The sequence below is a fragment of the Dendropsophus ebraccatus genome, chromosome 11, assembly GCF_027789765.1.
Source record: "Dendropsophus ebraccatus isolate aDenEbr1 chromosome 11, aDenEbr1.pat, whole genome shotgun sequence".
NCBI lineage: Eukaryota > Metazoa > Chordata > Amphibia > Anura > Hylidae > Dendropsophus > Dendropsophus ebraccatus.
In genome coordinates this window covers 95,032,890-95,046,756 of record NC_091464.1, presented here as the reverse complement: position 1 = coordinate 95,046,756, position 13,867 = coordinate 95,032,890, and the positions used below count along the sequence as shown (strand labels likewise).

At 45.1% G+C, this 13,867-nt stretch overlaps 1 protein-coding gene and 1 long non-coding RNA gene across 4 annotated transcripts in view; both read left to right on the top strand.

Annotated features, from left to right (window-relative positions):
- The window catches only part of LOC138768201 (uncharacterized), an 860,246-nt gene that overhangs the window by 18,067 nt on the left and 828,312 nt on the right, over positions 1-13,867 (top strand). The window lies entirely within an intron of this gene.
- B4GALT4 (beta-1,4-galactosyltransferase 4) overlaps positions 1-13,867 on the top strand; it is a 68,123-nt gene that overhangs the window by 28,161 nt on the left and 26,095 nt on the right. For 2 of the 3 annotated variants that reach the window (XM_069946355.1, XM_069946354.1), the window contains exon 7: positions 9,375-9,479. In XM_069946355.1, the coding sequence (XP_069802456.1) occupies positions 9,375-9,479 (105 nt within the window). Of the gene's footprint in view, positions 1-9,374; positions 9,480-12,374; positions 12,977-13,867 lie in introns of those variants that run through there. The other variant, XM_069946353.1, reaches the window with a different exon arrangement.

Here is a 13,867-nt window from a genome sequence, read left to right as displayed (position 1 = left end):
TACCGTCTACAAAGATGGGTAATGTACAAGCGAATAGAGAGTCAAAGAGACGTGCACTCACCGATGTAGTGTGCCGCTGGGGTACTTTACTGGAGGTTACTTCCACACATGCAGGGAGGGGGGAGTGGAGGCAGGTGTATTCTCAGTAGTAGACAACAATTGTTTCACGTGTTCCCACGCTTCTTCCGGTCTACGGAATGACGCCATGTCACTTAGGAGGTGCTTAAATACATATAAGTGTAAGTGATACAAACAGATTAAAATAAAAGTTAGATTAAAATAAAAGTTACACAAAAGGTGCAAACTCATTGCGCTCGTTCAACCCTAAGGGACCGAGTGCATTTAACTTTGAGATCCATAGAGTCTCTTTGCGTAGTAGGTTGAGATGGTGATCCCCGCCTCCCGAGATCTGATTAACCCTTTCCAACCCGCAAAACTTGAGACACCTAGTGTTCCCTTGATGGACCTGGCGTACATGGTCAATCAGTCTAGGTACGCCTTTCCCTGATCGCACTGATCGCACAGAGTAGCAATGTTCCTTATATCGGATAGCTAGGGCTCGCTTCGTCTTTCCTACATAAAACCGTCCGCAGTCACAGATAATAGCATAAACCACAAAAGTGGTTTTACAAGAGATTAGGCTATTAATCCAACATTCCACGCCATTCAAATTGATGAAGGCTACAGTCAGCAATTGCGGACAGTAGGAACAGTTCCCACATCTCTTGTTCCCATCAGGTACAGAGGCACTGAGCCAGGTCTCCTTCCTCTTCTTCAAAGATGGTGGCTTAATGGCATCTGCGATAGTTCTGTTTTTACGGTGGGCTATAATGGGCTTAACGGCGGTGCTTTCTTGTAAATCTGCATCTTGTCCCAACACGCCCCAGTGCTTATAAATAATCCGACGTAGGGCATCGTTCATAGGAGAGTTGGTAAAAATAAAGGAGAAGCGATCAGATTTCTTGTCCTGCTTATTCCTATTCCCCCTCAATAAATCGCATCTATTAGTGTTGCGGGCTCTCTGAAGGGCTACATCTACCAATCTCTCTGGATAGGCTCTTTCTAGTAATCTAACTTTCAGTTCTTTAGCCTGTCGCTCAAAACCATTCTCGTCGCTATTTACCTTTCTGACCCTCAGCATTTGGCTGTAGGGTATAGCGTCCCTGGTATGGGCAGGGTGTGAACTGTAATAGTGCAAGAGGGAGTTACACGAATTGGGCTTCCTATAGATGGAGGTAGAGATCACCTCATTGTGTATCTCCACCAAGACATCCAGGAATTCCAAACGTGCCCCTCCAAACACGCTGGTGAAGGCCATATTGACTTGGTTTGTAGTGTTAAGGTAATGCACAAAGTTGGAAAAATCATTTTCCGAGCCCTCCCAGATGATAACAATATCATCTACGTACCTAAGGTACGTTCTGATGAACTTGATGAAGTTGTTGGCCGGGGAGAACACCAGGTCACTCTCAAACGCCAAAAATAAATTTGCGTAAGTGCAAGACACTGGTGTCCCCATGGCCGTCCCGACCTTCTGTGTGTACCACTGGTCCTCGTATGTAAAACAATTATTGGTGAGAATGAATGTGAGGGCCTCAGTGATGAAGCTGATGTATTCAGGAGGCTGCCCGGCCTGCCGGAGGAAGCAACCGACAGCCTCCACACCCGCATCGTGTGGGATGCGGGTGTAGAGGCTCCCGACGTCCACCGACACGAGGGAACAGCCCGGGGTGAGACAGATGTCCTGGAGGGCAAGCAGAAAATCACCCGTATCTTTAAGGTACGAGGGAACCGCTGTGAGCAAAGGTCTTAGAGCCCAATCCAGAAACTGGGATAGGCTCTCAGTAACGGATGCTACCGCTGAAACAATGGGCCTGCCAGGAGGGGGGTGTAATTTCTTGTGTACCTTGGGTAAACAGTACCACTTGGGGACCCTAGGGTGGTCGGGGAGCAATTTTTCTGCGGTTTTGCTATCAATAGCTCCAGTCGACACATGCACCCGAAGCAAAGACCTTAGTTTATCTCTAATTTTATTAGTTGGATCACCCTTAAGTGTACTGTAAACTGTCACATCAGACAATTGTCTTCTCGCCTCCTCTTGGTACATCGTGGTGGTCATGATCACGGTAGCTCCCCCTTTATCCGCCTTACATATTGTCAGGTCAGGTCTTCTCTTCAGCCATGTAATAGCCCTTTGCTCCTTACTGGTGAGGTTGTTTCTGGCTTCAGGATATACCAATGCCCTCACGTCTTTCATAACAGCTTGTGTGAATTTATCAATGGCCCCATCAATTTAAAAAAGTTTTTTGCAAACAAAGTACAGGAATCTGAACCTCAATCGGGCCCCCGCAAATGTACCATAGGTCCCCTTGGCTTTAATGTCGCAGGACACTTGGATGCGCAGGATTTACAGGGCACCAGTATGTTGGCTAATATGGACGACCGTCCGGAGACCACCTGCGCAATGGACACACAGTTCACCAAAGGGAAAAAATCCACCTTTTGCCCGCCGGTGGCGCCAGGGGGGGCCATTGATAAATTCACACAAGCTGTTATGAAAGACGTGAGGGCATTGGTATATCCTGAAGCCAGAAACAACCTCACCTGTAAGGAGCAAAGGGCTATTACATGGCTGAAGAGAAGACCTGACCTGACAATATGTAAGGCGGATAAAGGGGGAGCTACCGTGATCATGACCACCACGATGTACCAAGAGGAGGCGAGAAGACAATTGTCTGATGTGACAGTTTACAGTACACTTAAGGGTGATCCAACTAATAAAATCAGAGATAAACTAAGGTCTTTGCTTCGGGTGCATGTGTCGACTGGAGCTATTGATAGCAAAACCGCAGAAAAATTGCTCCCCGACCACCCTAGGGTCCCCAAGTGGTACTGTTTACCCAAGGTGCACAAGAATAAGTACCCCCCTCCTGGCAGGCCCATTGTTTCAGCGGTAGCATCCGTTACTGAGAGCCTATCCCAGTTTCTGGATTGGGCTCTAAGACCTTTGCTCACAGCGGTTCCCTCGTACCTTAAAGATACGGGTGATTTTCTGCTTGCCCTCCAGGACATCTGTCTCACCCCGGGCTGTTCCCTCGTGTCGGTGGACGTCGGGAGCCTCTACACCCGCATCCCACACGATGCGGGTGTGGAGGCTGTCGGTTGCTTCCTCCGGCAGGCCGGGCAGCCTCCTGAATACATCAGCTTCATCACTGAAGCCCTCACATTCATTCTCACCAATAATTGTTTTACATACGAGGACCAGTGGTACACACAGAAGGTCGGGACGGCCATGGGGACAGCAGTGTCTTGCACTTACGCAAATTTATTTTTGGCGTTTTTTGAGAGTGACCTGGTGTTCTCCCCGGCCAACCCCTTCATCAAGTTCATCAGAACGTACCTTAAATACGTAGATGATATTTTTATCATCTGGGAGGGCTCGGAAAATGATTTTTCCAACTTTGTGCATTACCTTAACACTACAAACCAAGTCAATATGGCCTTCACCAGCGTGTTTGGAGGGGCACGTTTGGAATTCCTGGATGTCTTGGTGGAGATACACAATGAGGTGATCTCTACCTCCATCTATAGGAAGCCCAATTCGTGTAACTCCCTCTTGCACTATTACAGTTCACACCCTGCCCATACCAGGGACGCTATACCCTACAGCCAAATGCTGAGGGTCAGAAAGGTAAATAGCGACGAGAATGGTTTTGAGCGACAGGCTAAAGAACTGAAAGTTAGATTACTAGAAAGAGCCTATCCAGAGAGATTGGTAGATGTAGCCCTTCAGAGAGCCCGCAACACTAATAGATGCGATTTATTGAGGGGGAATAGGAATAAGCAGGACAAGAAATCTGATCGCTTCTCCTTTATTTTTACCAACTCTCCTATGAACGATGCCCTACGTCGGATTATTTATAAGCACTGGGGCGTGTTGGGACAAGATGCAGATTTACAAGAAAGCACCGCCGTTAAGCCCATTATAGCCCACCGTAAAAACAGAACTATCGCAGATGCCATTAAGCCACCATCTTTGAAGAAGAGGAAGGAGACCTGGCTCAGTGCCTCTGTACCTGATGGGAACAAGAGATGTGGGAACTGTTCCTACTGTCCGCAATTGCTGACTGTAGCCTTCATCAATTTGAATGGCGTGGAATGTCGCATTAATAGCCTAATCACTTGTAAAACCACTTTTGTGGTTTATGCTATTATCTGTGACTGCGGACGGTTTTATGTAGGAAAGACGAAGCGAGCCCTAGCTATCCGATATAAGGAACATTGCTACTCTGTGCGATCAGTGCGATCAGGGAAAGGCGTACCTAGACTGATTGACCATGTACGCCAGGTCCATCAAGGGAACACTAGGTGTCTCAAGTTTTGCGGGTTGGAAAGGGTTAATCAGATCTCGGGAGGCGGGGATCGCCATCTCAACCTACTACGCAAAGAGACTCTATGGATCTCAAAGTTAAATGCACTCGGTCCCTTAGGGTTGAACGAGCGCAATGAGTTTGCACCTTTTGTGTAACTTTTATTTTAATCTGTTTGTATCACTTACACTTATATGTATTTAAGCACCTCCTAAGTGACATGGCGTCATTCCGTAGACCGGAAGAAGCGTGGGAACACGTGAAACAATTGTTGTCTACTACTGAGAATACACCTGCCTCCACTCCCCCCTCCCTGCATGTGTGGAAGTAACCTCCAGTAAAGTACCCCAGCGGCACACTACATCGGTGAGTGCACGTCTCTTTGACTCTCTATTCGCTTGTACATTATAGTAATTATATTCTTGTATATAGGGGACAGTATTATAGTAGTTATATTCCTGTATATAGGAGCAGTATTATAGTAGTTATATTCCTGTATATAGGAGCAGTATTATAGTAGTTATATCCCTGTATATAGGGGCAGTATTATAGTAGTTATATTCTTGCATATAGGGGCAGTATTATAGTAGTTATATCCCTGTATATAGGAGCAGTATTATAGTAGTTATATTCTTGTATATAGGGGACAGTATTATAGTAGTTATATTCTTGTATATAGGAGCAGTATTATAGTAGTTATATTTCAGTATATAGGAGGCAGTATTATAGTAGTTATGTTCCTGTATATAGGAGCAGTATTATAGTAGTTATATTCCTGTATAGAGGAGCAGTATTATAGTAGTTATATTCCTGTATATAGGAGCAGTATTATAGTAGTTATATTCCTGTATAGAGGAGCAGTATTATAGTAGTTATATTCCTGTATATAGGAGCAGTATTATAGTAGTTATATTCCTGTATATAGGGGACAGTATTATAGTAGTTATATTCTTGTATATAGAGGCAGTATTATAGTAGTTATATTTCTGTATATAGAAGCAGTATTATAGTAGTTATGTTCTTGTATATAGGAGCAGTATTATAGTAGTTATGTGGTTCAGGGAAGAAACAGAGCGCTGCACCTCACACCTATGGCTGATACTAGTGCCGCTAGGCTAAATAAAAACACATCAGAATTTTGTGTATGAATTGATCAAGCCATACTGCCCCATGTACCTCGTGCCGGTATCTGATACACATGGGTCCCTACACTAAGTCCACACCGTGCCAGTCAGTGGCCACCAACCCTGCAGGCGTGCACAGTCAGGGAACGGGGGCCATGGGACGGCCCTGCAACCCCCATGCCACAGGACCAGACTCAAAAACACCACACCAAAACCCGGCCAGCACCGCCGGCGGAGAAGGTCGCCCCCAACAGCACAAGTCTGGATGAGGTATTGTACTCACCATAGCTGCAGCAAACAGAATGGGAAAAGACAGGAGGGATTAAAACCATGTGCACTCAGGTGTCTCCTGCTAATTGCGGTCATGTGGGTCTCACCAGGAGGAGTGCAAAACACGGAGAAAAGAGAGAAACAAAATGCGGTTCAGGGAAGAAACAGAGCGCTGCACCTGCACCTGAACCGCATTTTGTTTCTCTCTTTTCTCCGTGTTTTGCACTCCTCCTGGTGAGACCCACATGACCGCAATTAGCAGGAGACACCTGAGTGCACATGGTTTTAATCCCTCCTGTCTTTTCCTATTCTGTCTGCAGCAGCTATGGTGAGCGCAATACCTCATCCAGACTTGTGCTGTTTGGGGGCGACCTTCTCCGCCGGCGGCGCTGGCCGGGTTCTGGTGTGGTGTTTTTGGCCCCTGTTCCCTGACAATATTGGCAAAAGCAAGGAGAAGCAGTAATCCGATGCACTCACCGATTAGATGATATCTTCAGTAGTTTATTGGTGTCATGTCATACCAAGGAGGGGGAAGGGTGGAATAGGTGCGGGAGCGTCTCTGCAGTAACAATAGTTTCACGCCGCAGCGCTTTGTCAAGTTCAGAGTACCTGAACTTGACAAAGCGCTGCGGCGTGAAACTTTTGTTACTGCAGAGACGCTCCCGCACCTATTCCACCCTTCCCCCTCCTTGGTATGACATGACACCAATAAACTACTGAAGATATCATCTAATCGGTGAGTGCATCGGATTACTGCTTCTCCTTGCTTTTGCCATTATAGTAGTTATATTCCTGTATATAGGAGCAGTATTATAGTAGTTATATTCCTGTATATAGGAGCAGTATTATAGTAGTTATATTCTTGTATATAGGGGGCAGTATTATAGTAGTTATATCCCTGTATATAGGGAGCAGTATTATAGTAGTATATTCCTGTATATAGGGAGCAGTATTATAGTAGTTATATTCCTGTATATAGGGAGCAGTATTATAGTAGTTATATTCTTGTATATAGGGGGCAGTATTATAGTAGTTATATCCCTGTATATAGGAGCAGTATTATAGTAGTTATATCCCTGTATATAGGGGCAGTATTATAGTAGTTATATTCCTGTATATAGGAGCAGTATTATAGTAGTTATAGTTTTGTATATAGGGGGTATAAAATTCTTAGTCAGTGATGCATTCATTCCCTGTGTTTACCAAATACATGAAGGGTAATATAATAAATGTGTTTGATTAGTGGGAACAGGATTGCTCCATTATCAGCTGGTGTCTCGGTTTCCTGCTGTCAGCTGTAATGAATGTGTACTTTACATATGAAAACTATTTGATGACTGACATATTCCTTGTGCTCCTATTTGTTATGTTATCTGGATGCTCTTTACTTACTGCTTATGTCCTGCCAATATCCCCTATTAACCCTTTATTAAGAATATCTGAATGGCTCTTGTATTAATGTAAGATTATTCAGTAATCGGAATACTCCATGAAATTATACCTGTAGAATGCATCTTCTGCACAGATCACATTCACACAAGTATAATGGGCTCTGTGTCTCTCTAACCCTGCTTACTGGCAAAGAACACTTCACTGATTCATTTACTTCATTTGTGAACACTGCCCCCTATATACAGAGACATAAATACTATAATACTGCCCCTATATACAAGAATATACCTACTATAATATGGATAAGGTAGAGAAAAAGTCGACCGGCACTAACCGATAAAACGCACTTCGGTACGTGTGTGCAGAGGACGGGAGAGCGCCACTATCCCAGATGTATCCTATCCACACAAGTCGCGGTGCAGAGACGAGAAAGCCAAGTAAACAATGGAGACAAAGAGACAGAGAATCTCGCACTCACCGACTTCACAGATGCTGGTGGTTTGTTTGCGGGTACATCAGAACCAAGTGCTGCGGGGAGAGGGGAGATGGAAATGCAGGTGTGTTCACAGGAGCAACAATGTTTCGCGCCGTAGCAGGCGTGAAACATTGTTGCTCCTGTGAACACACCTGCGTTTCCATCTCCCCTCTCCCCGCAGCACTTGGTTCTGATGTACCCGCAAATAAACCACCAGCATCTGTGAAGTCGGTGAGTGCGAGATTCTCTGTCTCTTTGTCTCCATACCTACTATAATACTGCTCCTATATACAGGGATATAACTACTATAATACTGCTCCTATATACAGGAATATAACTACTATAATACTGATCCTATATACAGGGATATACCTACTATAATACTGTCCCCTATATACAGGAATATAACTACTATAATACTGCTCCTATATACAGGAATATAACTACTATAATACTGCTCCCTATATACAAGAATATAACTACTATAATACTGCCCCCTATATACAAGAATATAACTACTATAATACTGCTCCTATATACAGGGATATAACTACTATAATACTGCTCCTATATACAGGAATATAACTACTATAATACTGATCCTATATACAGGGATATACCTACTATAATACTGCTCCTATATACAAGAATATAACTACTATAATACTGCTCCTATATACAGAGACATAAATACTATAATACTGCCCCTATATACAAGAATATACCTACTATAATATGGATAAGGTAGAGAAAAAGTCGACCGGCACTAACCGATAAAACGCACTTCGGTACGTGTGTGCAGAGGACGGGAGAGCGCCACTATCCCAGATGTATCCTATCCACACAAGTCGCGGTGCAGAGACGAGAAAGCCAAGTAAACAATGGAGACAAAGAGACAGAGAATCTCGCACTCACCGACTTCACAGATGCTGGTGGTTTGTTTGCGGGTACATCAGAACCAAGTGCTGCGGGGAGAGGGGAGATGGAAATGCAGGTGTGTTCACAGGAGCAACAATGTTTCGCGCCGTAGCAGGCGTGAAACATTGTTGCTCCTGTGAACACACCTGCGTTTCCATCTCCCCTCTCCCCGCAGCACTTGGTTCTGATGTACCCGCAAATAAACCACCAGCATCTGTGAAGTCGGTGAGTGCGAGATTCTCTGTCTCTTTGTCTCCATACCTACTATAATACTGCTCCTATATACAGGGATATAACTACTATAATACTGCTCCTATATACAGGAATATAACTACTATAATACTGATCCTATATACAGGGATATACCTACTATAATACTGTCCCCTATATACAGGAATATAACTACTATAATACTGCTCCTATATACAGGAATATAACTACTATAATACTGCTCCCTATATACAAGAATATAACTACTATAATACTGCCCCCTATATACAAGAATATAACTACTATAATACTGCTCCTATATACAGGGATATAACTACTATAATACTGCTCCTATATACAGGAATATAACTACTATAATACTGCTCCCTATATACAAGAATATAACTACTATAATACTGCCCCCTATATACAAGAATATAACTACTATAATACTGCTCCTATATACAGGGATATAACTACTATAATACTGATCCTATATACAGGAATATAACTACTATAATACTGATCCTATATACAGGGATATACCTACTATAATACTGCTCCTATATACAGTTTAGCACTTTATGGATCATAAATGTACTTATGTGTTTGTAGGGTGGAATTTGAGAAGATGGTGGTAGTTCGGCCTCCCCCAGAAATAGCCAGATACACCATGATTTTCCACACTAGAGATGCTGGAAATGAAGTAAACCATGAAAGGTGAGTAGTATACTTACTTTAGTCTACTAGATTGTATTACTTTTGTTGCAGGTATAATCTGTATATAATGATATGTGTACAGCTGGTGTAACCTGGGGATCTCCTGTATATAATTATATATGTACAGCTGATATATAATTATATACAGGAGATCCCCAGGTTATACCAGCTGTACATATATAATTATATACAGGAGATCCCCAGGTTATACCAGCTGTACATATATCATTATATACAATATATACCCAGGTTATACCAGCTGTACATATATAATTATATACAATATATACCCAGGTTATACCAGCTGTACATATATAACTATATACAGGAGATCAACAGATTATACCAGCTGTACATATATAATTATATACAATATATACCCAGGTTATACCAGCTGTACATATATCATTATATACAGGAGATCAACAGATTATACCAGCTGTACATATATATTATATACAGTACATACCCAGGTTATACCAGCTGTACATATATAATTATATACAGGAGATCCCCAGGTTATATGTACGGCTGGTATAACCTGGGGATCTCCTGTATATAATAATATATGCACAGCTGGTATAACCTGGGTATATACTGTATATAATATATCTCTCTCTCTCTTTTGCACTCGGATATGTGGAGATTCTTCTGGTATTTCCTGCTCTGAATATAGAATTCTTTTCACATGTGGAATCTCTGGAGCTATAAATTATTAATGGATATTATATGTTGCCAGCAGATTCCTGGTTTATCACTGGATGGCAGATGGCTGCAGGTTCATAACTAGCCGCAAGTCCTTCAATGTGTTATATACTTCTAGAACACCCCCATAGTGGATACCACCGCTCGCCATACTGTATGGTTTTAACACCACCATATTGTACGGGGATAACACCTCCATACTGGATACCACTGCCATACTGTACGGCAGGGGTCCTAAACTGGTGGACTTCGGTACGAACCCGGACCGCGGAGGCCAGCTCTCCGGACCCCTGCTGCTAGCTGTGCTCTGCACAGTAACTATGAGTGCTTACAGTTACCGTGCAGCAGCATCACTGACAGAGCGGGAGCCATTGGCTTTCTCCCTGTCAGTCACCTCTCACTGGCCGCATCAGTCACAAGAGGCCGCTCTCTGCCTCTGGTTTTGGCGCTTAAGTGACGTCACTGGAGCGCCGACACCAGGACAAGGGAGAGCGGCCTCCTGTGACTGATGCAGTGCGGCCACAAGAGCGAAGAGAAGAGAAGACGCCTGGACCCGTGTATGTGTATATATATTTTTTTATTTTATATGCTGTATTGCTATATGGGAGGGGGAGAGCGCACAGGGGGGCTATATACCGCTGGGGGAGAGCGCACACGGGGTCTATATACTACAGGGGGAGAATGCACAGGGGGGCTATATGGGAGGGGGAGAGCATACAGGGGGGCTATATGGGAGGGGGAGAGCGCACAGGGGGGCTATATACTGCTGGGGGAGAGCGCACAGGGGGGCTATATGGGAGGGGGAGAGCATACAGGGGGGCTATATGGGAGGGGGAGAGCGCACAGGGGGGCTATATACTGCTGGGGGAGAACGCACAGGGGGGCTATATGGGAGGGGGAGAGCATACGGGAGAGCGCACAGGGGGGCTATATACTGCTGGGGGAGAGCGCACACAGGGTCTATATACTACAGGGGGAGAACGCACAGGGGGGCTATATGGGAGGGGGAGAGCATACAGGGGGGGCTATATACTGCTGGGGGAGAACGCACAGGGGGGCTATATGGGAGGGGGAGAGCATACAGGGGGGCTATATGGGAGGGGGAGAGCGCACAGGGGGGTTATATACTGCTGGGGGAGAGCGCACACGGGGTCTATATACTACAGGGGGAGAACGCACAGGGGGGCTATATGGGAGGGGGAGAGCATACAGGGGGGGCTATATACTACAGGGGGCAGTCACCCCCTTTGTACCTAATTTCAAAAGGCCGGTGAGAGACAAAAAATGCCAGTTTTCCCAATAATAAGCAGAAATTCTGTATGTAAATAGTACAACACCCTTTGTGAAAAGTAACAAAACACGTTTCCTACTGATGTTCAGCTCGGACCTTTTCCTGACAATAGACCCCGGTAAGTGGAGCTACAAGTAGTTGAGTACCCCTGCTGTACGGGGATAACACCCCCATAGTGGATACCACCGCTCGCCATACTGTACAGGGATAACACCCCCATAGTGGATACCACCGCTCGCCATACTGTACGGGGATAACACCACCATAGTGGATACCACCGCTCGCCATACTGTACGGGGATAACACCACCATAGTGGATACCACCGCTCGCCATACAGTACGGGTATAACACGACCATAGTGGATACCACCGCTCGCCATACAGTACGGGGATAACACCCCCATAGTGGATACCACCGCTCGCCATACAGTACGGGGATAACACCCCCATAGTGGATACCACCGCTCGCCATACTGTACGGGGATAACACCACCATAGTGGATACCACCGCTCGCCATACAGTACGGGGATAACACCCCCATAGTGGATACCACCGCTTGCCATACTGTACGGGTAAAACACGACCATAGTGGATACCACCGCTTGCCATACTGTACGGGGATAACACCACCATAGTGGATACCACCGCTCGCCATACTGTACGGGTAAAACACGACCATAGTGGATACCACCGCTTGCCATACTGTACGGGTAAAACACGACCATAGTGGATACCACCACTTGCCATACAGTACGGGGATAACACCACCATAGTGGCTAACGCAGCCATACAGGTAATTAGGAAATGTTTTTATCTGTCTTCTTCACCCTCTAGTGGTGATTACAGGAACAGCACTGTAATAATCGGCACTTACACAGATCTTCCTCCTCTCCGGCAGGATGCAGTTACTCAGAAAAGCCTCCAAGGTCTGGAAGTCGGACGGACTAAACTCCTGCACCTACAAGCTCCTCTCTGTAGAGCACGAGCCTCTGTATATTAACCTCACGGTCGATGTAGGAAAACCGCACCACTAGCCAGAAGCCTGGTGGGCTGTGCAGTGCCGGATGTGGCCAGGGCGTCCCGGATTACGCTGTTACTTTGCCCTCTGGGTGATGGATATCATTGGCTGATAAGACTGTTCAGGTGTATGTCGATGAGATGTCGCCAGTGATGGAGCCCCCCATAGTGACTGTGCTGTATGGGGGTCGGACCCTCCTCAGTTACATAAACCAAACACTCTGACATCAGGGATCATTTACAGTCCAGCCGGGGGTGAAGACCCCAACACTGCCCACCCCAGCCCTGACTCTAGAGCAAAGCTTTATTACTCCGATGTTTGTAGACAATGACTTTGAACGCGGCAAATATTTACATAGAAGAAAATTACATTCCGGTTCTTTGTACTTTGGCGCCACACCCGCCATCACAGCCGCAAAGACGACGCTTATTTATGACCTTTTCTGAAACAAAGATTATAAAGTAGGGTCTGGTTTTGGAGAATCTCCGGTTTCTTGTGTAAATGATGCTGTGACTCCTCATGTGTTCTGTCGGGGATCGGAAGCCGCTGCCTGAAAATATGAAGGGGATTCAGGCAGCATTGATCTTTTGTTTCCTTTTCCTCTCCAGGGTCCTTCACTATCCTTTAATTCTGCTCTGGTCAAACCAAGATGGGAAATGCTAGCTAACTTCTATAGTGATGCTGAATGTAGCTTACTCCTCCCATATATGGTAATATAGGAAGCAGCCAACTCTTCCCATATATGGTAATACAGGAAGCAGCCAACTCCTCCCATATATGGTAATACAGGAAGCAGTCTACTCTTCCCATATATGGTAATCCAGGAAGCAGCCAACTCTTCCCATATATGGTAATACAGGAAGCAGCCAACTCCTCCCATATATAGTAATACTGTATTACTATAGCATGGGAAAATTCAGTTACTTCCTGTATTACTATATATGGTAGAATTCAGCTGCTTCCTGTAGGAGATGTTAACTACTTACTGGCAGCAGTTAGCTACCTCCCCCTCCCATCACTATAATAACATGGCAGCAGTTAGCTTACCCCTCCCCCCCATATCACTATAATAACATGGCAGCAGTCAGCCACCTCCCTCCATCACTATAATAACATGGCAGCAGTTAGCTACCCCCCCCCATATCACTATAATAACATGGCAGCAGTCAGCTACCTCCCTCCATCACTATAATAACATGGCAGCAGTTAGCTACCCCCCATCACTATATTAGCATGACAGAAGTTAGCTACCCCCCCCCCCCATATCACTATAATAACATGGCAGCAGTCGGCTACCTCCCTCCATCACTATAGTAACATCAGACCATCTCCTGAGACCAATAAAGCCGCCATTCCCCCCGTTTTCTGGTCTT